This window comes from Myxine glutinosa, chromosome 2, assembly GCF_964187855.1.
Source record: "Myxine glutinosa chromosome 2, kmMyxGlut1.1, whole genome shotgun sequence".
Classification (NCBI taxonomy): domain Eukaryota; kingdom Metazoa; phylum Chordata; class Myxini; order Myxiniformes; family Myxinidae; genus Myxine; species Myxine glutinosa.
The window spans coordinates 113,489,529-113,507,135 of NC_136262.1; the positions used below are offsets into that span (position 1 = coordinate 113,489,529).

General features: G+C 51.8%; 1 protein-coding gene across 6 annotated transcripts in view; it reads right to left on the bottom strand.

Annotated features, from left to right (window-relative positions):
• LOC137421400 (period circadian protein homolog 2) overlaps window positions 1–17,607 on the bottom strand; it is a 144,047-nt gene that overhangs the window by 87,294 nt on the left and 39,146 nt on the right. For all 6 annotated transcript variants that reach the window (XM_068107424.2, XM_068107425.2, XM_068107423.2 and 3 more), the window contains exons 7-9: window positions 10,383–10,422; window positions 9,772–10,082; window positions 9,112–9,190 (exon numbers count right to left, since the gene is read on the bottom strand). In XM_068107424.2, the coding sequence (XP_067963525.2) occupies window positions 9,112–9,190; window positions 9,772–10,082; window positions 10,383–10,422 (430 nt within the window). The remainder of the gene's footprint in view (window positions 1–9,111; window positions 9,191–9,771; window positions 10,083–10,382; window positions 10,423–17,607) is intronic.

Here is a 17,607-nt window from a genome sequence, read left to right on the forward strand (position 1 = left end):
TCACACACAAACACAAGTCCTGCACAACCCACTTGTCATACTCAATGATTTTACATTACATCAAAGATTGAAAATAAAACTTTTGACAATCCGAGCACACGTACACATACAAACACGCACGCACACCACACACACACACACACACACACACACACACACACACACACACACACACACACACACACCACACACACACACACACACACACACAGTCACGTGAAAAAGTAAGTACACCCCATGTAAAGTTTTGACTTTTTCAACATATTTCAACATACAGCTATTTGATCTTCATTTCAACAATATCGATAGATAAAGGTGATATTGTGGCGGACACGACGGCTCGCTGGTGCAGAGACATAATTCCGCGCACCAGCGGGTGGCGGCCACACCCCAGGTATGGCGTGGCCTGGAGAAATATACGCGGGCTCGCTGCCGCGCGCACGTCAGTGCAGATGAGTGAGCAATGAATAAAGAGCTCGATAATAACCAAAGCGTTGTGGCCTACCTTTGTTCAACGTGTGTGCTCCCGCACCACACTGGTGACCTCCGACTGGTTCAACCGTAGTTGAACCCCTGAACGTGCAATGACCATCAACGCGATCAAGCTACCGGAGTTCTGGGAAGCGTAGGCCGACACCTTGTCTCTTCAAGCCGAGGCCCAATTCCAGCTCCGGGGCGTCACGGCGGATGACACAAGGTACTTCTACGTGGTCGCTGCCCTTGGCTCCGGCACGGCCGCGCGCGTCGTGTCCTTCCTCCGGCACCCGCCGGATGAGGGCAAGTACGCGGCGCTCAAGCAGCTGCTCCTCGATACGTTTGGCCTCCCAGAGGCCGACCGCGCCGACCGTCTTTTGCACCTTCCCGCCCTCGGCGACACACGCCGTCCGCCCGCATGGATTACATGCTATCCCTGCTCGGCGACGGCCGCGCGGATTTCCTGTTCCATGCTCTCTTCCTCCGCACGCTGCCTGTACAGGTACGGCTCGCGTTGGCCGGGTCGACCATTACGGAACCGCGGGCCCTGGCCAGGGAGGCGGACAAGTACTTCGCAGCCCACGACGCGCGGCCGGCATATAGCGCGGCCGTCGTGGGTCCTGGCGCCGCGCAAGGCGTGTGTGGTTCGGATCCTTCCGAGCACGGCGTAGGTTTGGCGGATCGCCGCATGGCATGGCGTTCGGATCCTCCCGAATACGGCGTAGGTTTGGCGGATCGCCGCGTGGCATGGCGTTCGGATCCTCCCGAATACGGCGTAGGTTTGGCGGATCGTCGCGTGGCATGGCGTTCGGTTCCTTCCGAGCACGGCGTAGGTTCGGCGGATCCGTGCGTGGCCGCCGCCACACCCCGCCCACCACTGTCGTCGCAACCGGTGCGGCGACCACCACCGGGCCAGACCTGGTGCCATTTCCATGCCAGGTTCGGCCACAAGGCCAGGTCCTGTCGCCCGCCTTGTACTTTTGGCAGGTCGGGAAGCGATCAGGCCGGCGCTCACTTCCTGCCATGAGCGTCGGCCATACTGGCAGCCTGTTGTTCATAACAGACACCTCCTCGGGTCATCGCTTCCTGTGCGACACGGGAGCGCAGGTGAGCGTCCTCCCTGCTTCCGCGTCCGACCGGCAAGCTGCGGGCGAGGGCCCCGCTTTGCTTGCCGCCAACGGCACGCCCATCCGCACGTTCGGGAAGTGTTGCCTCTCACTGCGGTTCGGGGGGCAGCGCTTTCAGTGGTCGTTCGTTACCACTAGTGTCCCCATGGGCCTACTCGGAGCGGACTTCCTCTGTGCGCATGGGCTGCTGGTGGACGTGAGGCACAGACGCCTTGTCCAGGCCGAAACCTTCAGCTCGCTCGCTTGCACGCTGAGCAGTTCGTTGAGCTGCTCCCTGGGCGGCTCACCGAGCGGTTCGCCAAGCGGCTTGCTGAGCTGTTCGGTTCCGGCAAGGTTGGTCTGCACGCTTCCGGCAGCGGACGAGTTCACCCGCCTCCTCACCAGTTTCCCGGCCCTCACGCGGCCCACCTTCTCGGCGGTGGCCGTCAAGCATGGGGTGGAGCATCACATCCCCACCGTCGGGCCACCGGTCTACGCCCGGGCGCGCCGCCTCGACCCGGCGAAGCTCGCCGTGGCGCAGGAGGAGTTCGCTACGCTGGAGCGACTGGGCATCGTCCGGCGCTCCAACAGCGCGTGGGCATCGCCGCTGCACATCATGCCCAAGCCCGGCGGCGGGTGGCGGCCGTGCGGCGACTACCGCCGCCTCAACGATGCTACCACCCCCGACCGCTACCCGGTCCCCCACATCCAAGACTTTTCCGCCCGGTTGGCGAACATGTCCCTCCTCTCCAAGGTGGACCTCATCCGCGGATACCACCAGGTCCCCATCAGGCCGGGGAACATACCGAAGACGGCCGTCATTACACCATTCGGCCTCTTCTATTTTCTGCGGATGCCCTTCGGGTTGAAGAATGCGGCCCAGGCATTCCAGCGGATGGACAGCGTCTTGCGCGACTTGGATTTTGTTTACGTCTACCTGGACGACATCCTCGTCGCAAGTGCGTCCCGTGAGGAGCACCTCCGCCATCTCCGCACGCTCTTCGAGCGCCTGGGCCGGCATGGCCTGATTGTCAACCCTGCCAAGTGCCGGTTCGGCGTCACCGAGATCGACCTTTTGGGGCACCGCGTCACCAGGCACGGGGCCATCCCCTTGCCGGCCAAGGTGGAGGCGGTCAGGGGTTTTCCGCGCCCCCACACCATCAAGGGGCTCCAGGAGTTGCTGGGCATGGTGAACCTCTATCACCGTTTCCTGCCCCGCATTGCCCAGCTCCTGCGCCCCCTGCACGAGGCCCTCCGGTGGAAGCCGGGCAAAGGCGACGTTGCCTGGACCGAGCCGATGGACGCGGCGTTCGCGGGCGTGAAGCTCGCCTTGGCTAACGCCACCATGCTCGCGCACCCGGCGCCCGATGCACCGATCGCCCTCACCAACGACGCGTCGGACTACGCGGTGGGCGCGGTGCACGAGCAATGGGTGAAGGGGGCTTGGCAGCCGCTGGCGTTCTTTAGCCGGCAGCTCCGCCCGCACGAACGGCGGTACAGTACCTTCAACCGCGAGCTGCTCGGGCTCCACCTGGCGGTCCGGAACTTCCGCCAGCTACTCGAGGGCCTCCCGTTCGTGGCCTTCGTCGACCATAAGCCCCTGGTTTTCGCGATGGCCAAGGTCGCTGAGCCGTGGTCGGCCCGGCAGCAGCGTCACCTTTCGGCCGTGTCCGAGTACACGATGGACATCCGGCACGTCACGGGGAAGGACAACCCATGGCGGATTGCCTTTCCCGGGCCCTCGCCCACGCGGTCCACCTTGGGATCGACTATGCCCGGATGGCGGCGGACCAGTCCGCCGACCCCACCGTCCAGGCTTTTCGGACCGCCGTCACAGGCCTCCGCGTTGCCGAGGTACCGTTCGACGGTGCGGGCGCGGCCCTGTTGTGCGACGTCTCCCTCGGCCGCCCTCACCACATCGTGCCCGCTGGTGCGCCGGGTTTTTGATGCCATCCACGGCCTGTCTCACCCGGGGACGAAGGCCTCCCAAAAGCTGGTCGCCGACAAGTTCGTATGGCATGGCCTCCGGAAGGCCGTCCGCGATTGGGCCAGGACGTGCCTCGCATGCCAGCACGCGAAGGTCCACCGCCACAACCGGGCCCCGCTGGCCCCGTTTACGGTGCCCGAACGTCGGTTCGACCACGTTCACGTGGACTTGGTGGGACCTCTGCCCCCCTCGCGGGGTTTCACCCACGTCCTCACCATGGTGGACCGCACCACCCGGTGGCCGGAGGCCGTGCCTTTGGCAGCAACGGCGGCGGCGGACGTCGCGCAGGTGTTCATCGCCACTTGGGTTGCCCGTTTCGGCGCCCCCTCGGACATCTCGTCCGACCGCGGCCCCCAGTTCACCTCGGAGCTCTGGGGGGCGGTGGCGCGGGGGCTCGGCGTACAGCTGCATCGCACCACGGCGTACCACCCACAGGCCAATGGCCTGTGCGAGCGTTTCCATCGCGCCATGAAGGCCACGCTCCGGGCCAGCCTCCGCGACGGCGGCTGGGTCGACAGGCTCCCCTGGGTCCTGCTTGGCCTCAGGACGGCGCCCAAGGACGACCTGCGCGCATCCGCGGCGGAGCTGGTCTTCGGACAACCGCTGCGGGTGCCGGGCGAGTTCCTCCCCGACTCCACAGCACCATGGTCCGCGGCGCAGCAGCGCTCCGCCCTGCAGGAGACCGCCCGGAGTTTCGCCCCGGTGCCGACGGCGCTCCACGGTTGCCCGCCAACGCACGTCGCCCCGGAGCTTCGCACGGCGGAGTACGTTTTCGTCCGCCACGACGCCCACCGGACACCGCTGCGGCCCCCGTACGACGGGCCCTTCCGCGTGCTGGAGACCGGGGCGAAGCATTTCACCCTGGACATCGGCGGTGCTCCGGACCGCGTCTCCGTGGACCGCCTCAAGCCGGCCCACCTCGACTTGGACCACCCTCCGCCAGCGGCTCTGCCCCCGTGTCGGGGCCGGCCCCCGGCGGGCAGACCCCCGGCTCTGCCCAACCCCGCCGTCACGCCACCCCCCTGTCCTGCACCCATCCCAGATGCCGCCGGAGGCATCCCCGATGGCATCCCAGCATCCCAGACGCCGCCAGCCACCTGTGGGCGCTTCGGCCGGGTCATCCGGTTGCCCCGCAAGCTGACAATTCAGGTGCGCGGGAATTCTGGGGGGGGGGGGGGGGCGCGTGTGGCGGACACGACGGCTCGCTGGCGCAGAGACATAATTCCACGCACCAGCGGGTGGCCTGGAGAAATATACGCGGGCTCACTGCCGCGCGCACGTCAGTGCGGATGAGTGAGCAATGAATAAAGAGCTCGATAATAACCAAAGCATTGTGGCCTACCTTTGTACAACGTGTGTGCTCCCGCACCACAATATAATATAACAAATATCATGAAACATTTACATTTTGTAGTCCATTGTATAATTTAAATAAACATAAATGCAAATTTCACATGTGGAAAAAGTAAGTACACCCTTGGCTCTAATAGGAGGTATTGCCCCCATTGGCAGGAACAACCTCAAGTAGGCATTTCTTATAACTGTCTACCAGTCTCTGACATCTACTGGGAGAAATTTTTGCCCACTCCACGCAGAATTCTTTCAGCTGTGCGATGTTTGAGGGGTTTCTTGCATGCACAGCTCGTTTCAAATCCCCCCACAACATCTAGATGGGATTTAGATCCGGGCTTTGACTTGGCCATTCCAGAACCCTCCATTTCTTTCTTTTCAGCCATTCCTTGGTGGATTTACTGGTATGTTTAGGGTCATTGTCATGTTGCAAGGTCCACCTTCGGTTGAGCTTCAACTTTCTGACAGATGGCCTCACATTATCCTCAAGCACCCTCTGGTACAATGAAGAATTCATAGTGGATTCTATGATGGTGAGCTGCCCAGGCCCTGATGCAGCAAAGCTGCCCCAAACCTTAATATTTCCACCACCATGCTTTACATTTGGTATCAGGTTCTTGTGGTCAAATGCTGTTTTTGGTTTTCGCCAAACATGTCTTCTGGTACTGTGGCCAAATAGCTCTACCTTTGACTCATCTGTCCAGAGCACATTGTTCCAGAAGTGCTGGTCTTTGCCGAGGTGTTCATTCACAAACTTTAGTCTTGCCCTGATGTTCTTTCTGTACAGCAAAGGTTTCCTCCTGGCACACCTCCCATGTAGATCAAATTTGTGCAGCCTCTTTCTTATGGTAGACTCATGCACTTTGACATCAACAGTGGCAAGAGCTACCTGTAGGTCCCGAGATGACATCCTGGGGTTCTTAGAGACTTCTTTCAGCATCTAGTGGTCTGCTCTCGGGCTGAACTTGCTGGGTCGGCCTGGCCTGAACAAGTTGGCAGTTGTTTGGAATCTTCTCCACTTGTAGATGATCCTCCGGACAGTCGAATGATTGATTTCAAATTGTTTGGAGATCTTTTTAAATCCCTTCCCAGACTCGTAGGCATCTATAACCTTCTTTCTGAAGGCCTCAGAGAGCTCTTTTGATCTAGGCATGGTGACGCCGCACACTTCAACAACAAAGAGCAAACCAAACTAAATGTCTGAGGTTTAAATAAGACAGGGTCCTCCAAGATCCTCTCTAACGATGTTCTAATCATTTGCACCTGAGCTGGTGCACCTGATTCTAATTTTAGATATTTGAATTAGTGATAAATGTCGGGGTGTACTTACTTTTTCCACATACGAAATTTGCATTTATGTTTATTTAAATGATACAATGGACTACAAAATGTAAATGTTTCATGATATTTGTTATATTATATCACCTTTATCTATCAATATTGTTGAAATGAAGATGAAATAGCTGTATGTTGAAATATGTTGAAAAAGTCAAAACTTTACATGGGGTGTACTTACTTTTTCACGTGACTGTATATATATATATATATATATATATATATATATATATATATATGTATATATATATATGTATATATATATATATATATATATATATATATATATATATATATATATATATATATATATATATATACAGTCGTAGCCAGAAATATTGGCACCCTTGCACTTTTTTCAAATAACTCAAAATTTTCTCGAAAAATAAGTTGAAATTGACTAAAGTATTTAGTCTTCACATTTCTTTATTTCACTGTTAATATTACAGAACCATTGTTTTTAATTCAGAACTTAATATATCCTTTTAAATCAGATAATAAAAAGAAATAGCATTGACAAAATTATTGACACCCGAGACTTAATATGTGCAACCGCACCACCAGGACGGATTAATGCTCCTAATAATCAGCAAGGTCATGGAATCAATCATCGCTTATGACATCAAATCCTTCCTCTTTTCCAATGGCTTGATCTCTGATCATCAATTTGGTTTCAGACCAGGTCACTCTACTCTGGACATGCTTCTTCTGCTGTCTCAACAATGGATGGAGTTCCTCAATGCCAAATAGGGAATCAGAGCCGTCTCCCTTAACATATCATGTGCCTTTGATACGGTCTGGCACCCTGCTCTGCTCACCAAACTCTCCTCTTATGGTATCCATGGAAATCTCCATGCATGGCTTGCAGACTTCCTTTCTGGTCGCAGTCAACATGTGGCCCTGAATGGGTTTCTCTCATCTCCCATTCCTGTTCAGATTGGAGTTCCTCAAGGCAGTGTTCTGGGCCCTGTGCTTTTTCTGGTCTTTATTAATGATCTCTCCGACTCTCTGGAAAATCCTCTCTTTCTCTTTGCTGATGACTCCACTCTCTGCCGCTCCATATCCCAACCCTCAGATCGGCAGGCAGCAGCCTCTTCACTCTCTGCAGACCTAGACAATATCACAAACTGGTCAAACAAGAGAGAACATGTCCTTCAATCCTAACAAATCTCTCAGTCTCACTCTCACTTTGTCTCTCCGAAAAGACTGTCTGGACAACCCTCCCATCCACTTTCTGAACAATCATCTTGAAGAAGTTCTGTCACGCAAGCTTTTGGGTCTCACTATCTGCCATGATCTTTCCTGGGAAAACCACATTTCAAATCTGGCCTCCAAAGCCAGTCGCCGACTGGGCATCCTCCGTCAGGTGAAGTCCTTCCTTGGCACACCTGAGCTCCTCACCACATTTAATCGGACAAGTCATTCTGCTCGAAATTGACGGAAACCAATTTCAAGATGGCTACCGTGGCGGCCATATTGAAAATCGCAGCGCGCCCATTTTCGAAAGGGACCTTCCTCTACTCAACCCCAACACACCCTGCAAACATGGATTTAATCGGACAAGCCGTTCTGCTCGAAATTGATGGAAACCAATTTCAAGATGGCTACCGTGGCGGCCATATTGAAAATTGCAGCGCGCCCATTTTCGAAAGGAACCTTCCTCTGCTCAACCCCAACACACCCTGCAAAAATGAATTTAATCGGACAAGCCGTTCTGCTCGAAATTGACGGAAACCAATTTCAAGATGGCTACCGTGGTGGCCATATTGAAAATCGCAGCGCGTCCATTTTAGAAAGGAACCTTCCTCTACTCAACCCCAACACACACTGCAAAAATGGATTTAATCGGACAAGCCGTTCTCCTTGAAATTGATGGAAACCAATTTTAAAGATGGCTGCCGTGGCGGCCATATTGAAAATCGCAGCGAGCCCATTTTCGAAAGGCACATTCCTCTACCCAACCCCAACACACACTGCTGCAAACACGGATTTAATCGGACAAGCCGTTCTGCTCAAAATTGATGGAAACCTATTTCAAGATGGCTACCGTGGCGGCCATATTGAAAATCGCAGCGCGCCCATTTCCTAAAGGAACCTTCCTCTACTGAACCCCAACACACACTGCAAAAATGGATTTAATCGGACAAGCCGTTCTCCTTGAAATTGACGGAAACCAAAAGTTGACGGACGCCCGGATGCCCGCCCGCCCGGACGACATCCCTGACGAGTGAAAAGCACTCAATATCATTCATTCATTGGGCTATTGTTGCTGACAGTTTGACTATTAAAATTATAATATGGCAACAAGCCTCGATTAATATTGAAAAAGAGACACAAACAATCCATTTAGCACTACACGTGATTGTCGTGTGTCTTTAACACGACAACATACAAACACAACAGGTGCACATCACAACACAAGGATACACAAGGAACCTGGACGCAGGAGGAGGCCCGTTGTCCCATCAAGCCCGTACTAAAACGGAATGAAGCTAAAACTACTTCATTCCTTAAGTAATAACAGCTTGAGTGGGTATAAGTGATTATGAAGGAACATGTGTTTGTACCAATCCATAACAACAAAACGAATTAATTGATCTAGTAACTTATTGACTAATTTAACGAGCCTCGCCCTCAGGATCACGAGCCAGGCTCTTTTTATCACCAAGGTTTGAACCCTTCAAGCCCAGAACCTCTCTGAAACCGAGGGTCCACAACCTCTGCTGTGTCCAAGGGTCACTCAATTAGACATTGTAGTGTAAATTTATAATTGTTCTATGTCTGTAGTTTGGAGATTTGCATTAACCTTTGTATAAAAAGAAAGAGAGAAAGAGACAGACAGACAAAGAGTAACCTGACCGATCATCGACGTCAATGAAGATGCAGCTCGGGGAATGTGTGGTCATGAACACCCTTTTCTCGGTGGGTAGGCGAGGTACTGTGGGATTTGGAATAAGGAATAGGAAGGAAGGAAAGAGAAATGAGCAATAAAGTGGAGAAATCAACAACAACTGGTGCTTCAGTCTGAAGGAAGGGAATAATAAATAATGAATCAATTTGACGGGACGGTTCGAGGTGGGGAGAGCTTGGTTTAACCAGGGAAGGCAGGGTGTTGTGGAGTTGGAGTGGTGTACAGCAGGTTGTGGTACAAGTGTGGGGTCGAACTGTGGTAAAGCAGGGTGTGATGGGGTTACAACAGAGCACAGCAGAATTATAGCAAGGTGGAGCAGGGGATGTCTCTGAGACTAGGGCTGGTCTTGTGGAGCCGGGGTTGATTCAGGGGTAGGGCATGGTGTAGTAGTGTTACAGCAGGATACCTCAGACTTGGTACACGATAGAGCAGGTAAGTGAGACAGGTGTTCAAATGGAAGTGGGAATAAAGTGGAGGCGTAACAGCGTTGGTGGGGTTACAGTGTGTTAGAGTAGTGTGTGGTCAGGTTAGAGCAGCGTTGAGCGGGGTTAAAAGATAAAAGCTGCAAGGCCATACAAAAGGTGAAAGTGAAGATGGTGATCATGTACCAGTAAATGCTGAGTGCAGGCGCTGTCCCACTGCCAGGCACACGGGCTCCACACTTCCATCTACATCCTGTACACGCACAAGGTACGGCCGCACACGAATCGGCAGAAAGCGTGGCCCAACGCCTCTGCACTCCGCCCCTGCATCACGTGACCTCACTCCCATATGCTCGCACCGTGCCGAGGCACCCCCACACTCCCCTTTGGAATCCTCGCATGCTGCACCGACGACGACACTAGCGGCACTAGTACCGCTGCACTCTCTACCACCTCCATGGCATCTCAGCACGGCGCTCGCACGTCCTGACCCAGCCCTGGATGAAATGAAAACATACATCAAAGTAGCATAGGGCAAAGCAGTTTAAAACGTATTGATGGGGACAGATACAATTGATCCACCACAATCGATAAAAGTTTCTCCAATCATCTCTCTGGTTATTTTCCCCAGACGACATCAATATTGCAGAAATCAACCACAGCCTCACGTCGATCAACATTTACCCGCAGCAGGATAATCAAAGCTTGAAGCAAAATGTGTACATTCGGCATTCCTCCCGAACCACCAACTCACATGGAAAATAAACATTTAAAACAACTCCTGAAGGTCTCCTTACCTGATACGACAGTAAAAGGCTCTTTCCTCAACATTCCCACCTGCAAACAGCACCAGGTCGAGATTGCTTCTTTAATAAAATTGCCCCCTAGTTTGCATGATTGAAGATTTCAATTACATACATACATACATACATATATTGTTGTGAAAATGTCTTCTTGGGGTTAATATTACATGGTATAATGATAGTTATCTACCTTAGTGCATGGATTAGCGTAAGCATTAGGTTAAAAAAACTATATGATAGGAAATGCGTTGTTATTCGTATGACAAGCCGCTGACAGCCTTCCCCACAGGTGCATGTCTAAAACCGCTTTCCCCTGAAACGTTTTTAATGTTTACTCCCTCTGTAATATGTCCTATACCTTCTTTGTAAAGATAAACTGGGCCTTGGGCACTAGTCTTGGAGGGAAACGCCGAAGCACACCCCCACCAGCACTACCTGTCCATGGGAAAGGTCATAGCATGAAGCCCCATGACAAACTGGGCTCGCAAGCTAATATCAGTCATGTTGGATGGGGCCAATGGCATCACCGGGTGGGGGGAAGCCTAAAAGGATAAAAGGTGGGCGGCAATGAACCACGATAGAGAGACACGGAGAGAGACATGGAGCAGTGACATAGAGGAGTTGCACTTTAGTGAGCCCAGAATGCATTGCACCAAGGGGGTTGCGGAGGGGGGTTTCCTCCACAACCACCAATGTCTTTGATCACACTTTGGCAACAAACGTTGTCTTTGATCACACTTTGTCAGAATGCATGGGGATGCATTAGGAACAGAACATGTCCACAAAGAACCGATTGTGTTTGTGAGTTAGTGCCCAGCAGAAAACGTACCTGGGTCCGGTGCGACTCCTACTCAGGTTGCTAATTTGGCGACTAGGCACACGGTATTCCCAGCTCTTCGCCCAACTGATCGACTCATCAATGGGGAATGGGGGAATGGTTGTTGTGATGAGGTGAATGTGATGGGGTATTTGAGGATTGTATGACATTTTGTGAAATGGGTGTGAATGTGAAGAGGAAGCACACCCTCCTGTGGAGGAGAATCCCCGGTTAGAGATAGGTCGTTAGAGGGGATATATAGCGGTTTTGAAACATGTATCCGCTCCGGTGTTGGTGCTGAGAGAAGCAGTTTTATGGGACGTCAAATGGAGTTATTTTCTGTCTGCAGGACACAGTGACATGTTGCTTATAACTCAATATCTTACAAACACATGATCAGCCATTCCTTATCAACTGCTTTGGTGGAGTGCTTAAACCACTTGGTGAGCGCTCTACAAGCAGCTTGATAATGGTTGCCTTCCCCGCTAAGCTCCTAAGGTTAATGGAGACGAAACTATATATAGTCCAGCGGATAGGTGCAAGACAGAGACGAATCGTGTACTTTTTGATAAAAGCATCAAACTTGGTACACATATTCAGTAGGCCATAAGAAACAAAATTAGATATAGTGCCATCCCAGTTTTGGCCTGTGATTGCTATGGCGGCCATCTTTCAAAATGGCCACCACATGACACTAAAATACCACATAACTCAGCAACCATGAGGCCTAGGATCTTAATTCTGGTGTCTATATATAGGTTTTTGGGGTCATAGAAATCAACGAAGGCAATATCGAAGTCAGCCTACGTTCAAATTTTGGTATATGGTGCTGCAGCTACAGCTCACCATCCTCCTGTTTGTAAGATCTATCTGGAGTGCTGATTTCCAGTTGTATTTCCAGTCTTTGACAAAACTTGTGCAGTAATGTGCACTGGTTCTTTGCTTTCGACCACTTCAACTACCCACGTTGGATACCAGTTCACCTCCGTGACATGTTGGCTCTACCTCAGCGACATCCTCTGGTCTATAATGAGTTCATGAAGGGACACTTCACAGTCAAAAAGACCAGCCATGCATTTTCGAAAATGGCACTTGATCAGGCACATTAACAAAATAATGCTGTGGTGAAGGATGATGGTGGAGCTGTTGGCTTGACTGAGTCTCCTGCCGCTCTCCAAAGGTGTATGGTCAGTGGTCCAGAAATGGCACGCCTCATCACAGACTTTGAAGCATCGGTGGTTCAAGCATTGAGACCTCCCGAGGTGCGCCACCACGAACAGTGACCAGGGGTGCAGAAAGCATTCATACAAGATGTCCAGGCTGGGCCGGATTTAGGAATGGGCAAGATGGGCAGTTGCCCAGGGGCCTCCACAACCAAGGGGCCTCCACATATGGACGAACAGAAGAAGCTGCACTCTCACTGTCTGAAAATTTCGAGTTCAGAATTTTCTTCCAGTAATTGATCAGTTTCTGAGTTCATTGGAGCAACGATTGGAAGCCTATGAAATCACCTGTTCTCTTTTCGGTTTCTTGCGTAAACTGGAATCACTTGACTGTGATGAAATCGAAGCAGCTGCAGCAAAATTGGTTGCAGAGTACAAGGATGATCTAGATCAAACACTTGTTGTTGAACTTGTGCAGTTTGCAGCCTTCCTCACTCATTTACTGGAATACGAAGATGATAAGACAGAGAGAGAACATTTCCTTTACAAACTGTTGATGGACAATAAAGTTGCGGATACATTTCCAAATGTCTAGATAATGCTACGGATGTACTTGGTGCTCATGGTCACAAACTGTTCTGGAGAACGTTCATTCAGTAAAATTAAGTTCATCAAGAACAGACTCTGTACTACAATGTGTCATGATAGGATCAGTCACCTGGCCTTGATGAGTATTGAATGTGACATTCTCAGAGAGATTGACTTCGCCAAATTGATCCAAGACTTTGCAAGGGTCAAGTCTCGTAAAGTGCCTGGTCTGTAAATATACAGTCACGTGAAAAAGTAAGTACACCCCATGTAAAGTTTTGACTTTTTCACCATATTTCAACATACAGCTATTTGATCTTCATTTCAACAATATTGATAGATAAAGGTGATATAATATAACAAATATCATGAAACATTTACATTTTGTAGTCCATTGTATAATTCAAATGAACAAAAATGCAAATTTCGCATGTGGAAAAAGTAAGTACACCCCGACATTTATCACTACTTCAAATACCTAAAATTAGAATCAGGTGCACCAGTTCAGGTGCAAATGATTAGAACATCGTTAGAGAGGATCTTGGAGGAACCTGTCTTATTTAAACCTCAGACATTTAGTTTGGTTTGCTCTTTGTTGTTGAAGTGTGCGGCGTCACCATGCCGAGATCAAAAGAGCTCTCTGAGGCCTTCAGAAAGAAGGTTATAGATGCCTACGAGTCTGGGAAGGGATTTAAAAAGATCTGCAAACAATTTGAAATCAATCATTCGACTGTCCGGAAGATCATCTACAAGTGGAGAAGATTCCAAACAACTGCCAACTTGTTCAGGCCAGGCAGCCGCAGCAAGTTCAGCCCGAGAGCAGACCGCAAGATGCTGAAATAAGTCTCTAAGAACCCCAGAATGTCATCACGGGACCTACAGGTAGCTCTTGCCACTGTTGATGTCAAAGTGCACGAGTCTACCATTAGAAAGAGGCTGCACAAATTTGATCTACATGGGAGGTGTGCCAGGAGGAAACCTTTGCTGTCCAGAAAGAACAACAGGGCAAGACTAAAGTTTGCCAATGAACACCTAGGCAAAGACCAGCACTTCTGGAACAATGTGCTCTGGACAGATGAGTCAAAGGTAGAGCTATTTGGCCACAGTACCAGAAGACATGTTTGGCGAAAACCAAAGACAGCATTTGACCACAAGAACCTGATACCAACTGTAAAGCATGGTGGTGGAAATATTATGGTTTGGGGCAGCTTTGCTGCATCAGGCCCTGGGCAGCTCACCATCATAGAATCCACTATGAATTCTTCATTGTACCAGAGGGTGCTTGAGGATAATGCGAGGCCATCTGTCAGAGAGTTGAAGCTCAACCGAAGGTGGACCTTGCAACATGACAATGACCCTAAACATACCAGTAAATCCACCAAGGAATGGCTGAAAAGAAAGAAATGGAGGGTTCTGGAATGCCCAAGTCAAAGCCCGGATCTAAATCCCATCGAGATGTTGTGGGGGGATTTGAAACGAGCTGTGCATGCACTCCCAGCCTGTGCTTTACCCACCCATACGCTCTCGACAGAAACCTCGTGGGAGACACAAAGCACGGAAAGAGCAGAGGAGGCGGAAGAAGACATCGACTGCGATTGCGAAGTGAAAGACCCATCGACCAGGGTGTCAACAAGTCACTTGAGCCCAGTCTCAAGTGTTTGAAGTTTTATTTCAACAACACAAAGGACAAACTGGGCAGAAGTTGAACACTTGCTCATTGTGTCATGAGGATTTTGCACACTCGTCCACATTGAGACAAAATTGGTGAAGAATCAGCACAAGCGTTGTAAGGATTTTGTGGTTATCAGCATCAAGTCAAAAGGATCAAATGGAGGTGAATACATCAAGTTGTGGGAGGACCCCGGTACACTTGCTGAAACCCGCGAATGAAGATGACAACCAACGGGGGAAGCCGTACAAGTGTTCCGTGTGTTCTAAGGTTTTTAGTCGTCCATCAGCCTTAAATAGACACAGACTAATTCACACGGGAGAGAAACCCTACAAGTGTTCCGTGTGTTCTCAGGTTTTTAATCAGTTATCAACTTTAAACACACACAAACGAATTCACACGGGAGAGAAGCCACACAAGTGTTCCGTGTGTTCTAAGGATTTTCGTCGTTCATCAACTTTAATTCCGGACTTCCGGTCCCTCGAGCGACGGGGCTTGCTTCGATCTCTCCACGGCATCAAAGTTTGAGTGTTTTCCCGTTCGTTTCTTTGTCAAATTTCCGCTGCGTATTTTGTTGTGTATGTGTTACTAGCAGAAGTACCCGGCATTGCCGGGCGGGGGAGGGGAGGGGAGGGGAACGGGGAGGAGGGGAGGGGAGGGGAACGGGGGGGGAGGGGAGGGGGAGAGGGGAGAAGAGGAGGGGATGGGGAGGGTGAGGGATGGGAGGAGGTGGGAGGGGGGAGAGGGGGAGGGGGAGGGGGATGGGGGGAAGGGGGAGGGGGGAGGGGGGAGGGGTGGGGGAGGGGTGGGGGAGGGGAGGAGGGAGGGGGGAGGAGAGGGGGGAGGGGAGAGGGAAGAGGGGGGGATGGGGAGGGGGAGGGGTGGGGAGGGGGAGGGGTGGGAGGGGGGAGGAGGGAGGGGGGAGGGGTGGGAGGGGGGAGGGGGGAGGGGTGGGAGGGGGGAGGGGGGAGGGGTGGGAGGGGGGAGGAGGGAGGGGGAGGGGTGGGAGGGGTAGGGGGAATGGGGGGGACCCGGCAGAAGTACCCGGCATTGCTGGGCGGGGGAGGGGAGGGGGAGGGGAGGGGAGGGGGAGGGGAACGGGGGGGGAGGGGAGAAGAGGGGGGGAGGGGAGAAGGGTGTGGGAGGGGAGGGGGAAAAGGGAGGGGGCGTGGATAAGGGGAGGGGGAGGGGAGAAGGGGAGGGGGTAGGGTGGAGGGGGAAGGGAGGGGGGAGGGGGAAAAGGGAGGGGGAGGGGGGAAATGGAGGGGGAGGGGAGAAGGGGAGGGGGAGGGGGGAGGGGAGAAGGGGAGGGGGAGGGGGGAGGGGGAGGGGAGAAGGGGAGGGGGGAGGGGGAGGGGAGAAGGGGAGGGGGAGGGTGGAGGGGGAAGGGAGGGGGAGGACGAAGGGGGAGGGAAGGGGAGGGCCAGTCAACAATGACGTTGCAGTTCTCATGGTCGGAGAGCAGCACAACAATCGCGACATAGTCCTGCATATTCGCAACAGCACGAAGCGGATTTTGGAGACTCACCGATCCTGTGACGTCCTCCAGTACCGGCGTTGCCGGGCGGGGGGAAGGGAGACCCATACATTCCCAACCCGTACATTCGCCCTCTCGACTCAAGCTCACTCGGACAAAAGCCTCGCACAAATTACACCGTGAAGGCCCAATGGTCATGTCTATGCCACAAATCACGGGCGCACTGAATTGAAAATATATAGAACGCTCATACTCCGTGAAAAGTGAAGCCGCCGTGTCGCCATCTTGGTCAGCACGACTCGACCAACTCGCTTCGCGGATCTCGTTTTGTGCGGCAAGAAACTGCTCCAATCGGTTACGGAAGGGTTGTGGAAAGACGTTTCACAGCTGTTTCAAAGACATTTAATTCATATCGCACAAAATCGATACAAAACACGATCGCATAAAAGGTGAAGTGACGTGTGACGGGATGGAACATCACGTGATCGCTCTGAGCGAATCAGTCTGGTGACGGGAATGGAACATCACGTGATCGCTCTGATTGAATCAGCGAGCTGCTCTGGAACCGGCTGAGATTAGCGGGTACTTCGCTGAAATGCGCTGAGGTAAATATGAAGAAAAAATATGGATCGTCAAATATTTTGAGTTCGGCCATATTCGTCCCACGCTCAATGGCCATGTCTATGTCAAATATCAAGCACGTAAGCCTCTCCGTTTAGGAGTCTATCAGTAACATTACACAAACACACACACACACACACACACACACACACACACACACACACACACACACACATACACACAGTGTTTTATATATATATAGATTGTGTGTTTCTATTTGGTTTTGGTTTTGTAGTTTTGCAAATTTGTGTGTAATTAGTCGTTTCTTTGTTCGTGCCTCGTGCGCCTCGTGCGGCCTGGTGTCTCGTGCGGCCTCCTCATCTGGACTTGTGCCCCGCCCCCTATATCTCGTTTTTCTTTCACCTCTGCTCCTGCTTTCTCAAATCCACGTTCTCACTTAGAGACTTTTCCCAGATTGTTTTTCATGGTTTTGTTTAAATATTTATTTTAATATGTTTAAACCGCAGCCGTGATGCTGACGCCCCCCCCCCCCACCCCCCAGAATTTCCATGTTTTAAACGTTTCCCAGTGTGTACCCTGGATAAGAATAGGTACGCCGTATCCCTGCGTGTCGGAAGAGGCGACTAAGAGGGTTGGCGTCAGGAAGGGCATCCGACCATAAAAACATTGCCTCAAAAAGAGAACCATGACAATTACAACTACATATGGGCAGGGTACAGCCCGAAGTGGAGCTCGGTTTCTGAGGTTTGGGACATGGAATGTAGGGACAATGACAGGGAGATCAGGAGAAGTGGTGGAAGTATTGGTCAGAAGAAGAGTGGACATATGTTGTGTGCAAGAGACGAGATGGAAGGGAAGTGGTGTGAGAATGGTGAAGGGTAGGCAGGGACAGAAATACAAGTTTGTGTGGCAAGGGTGCCTGG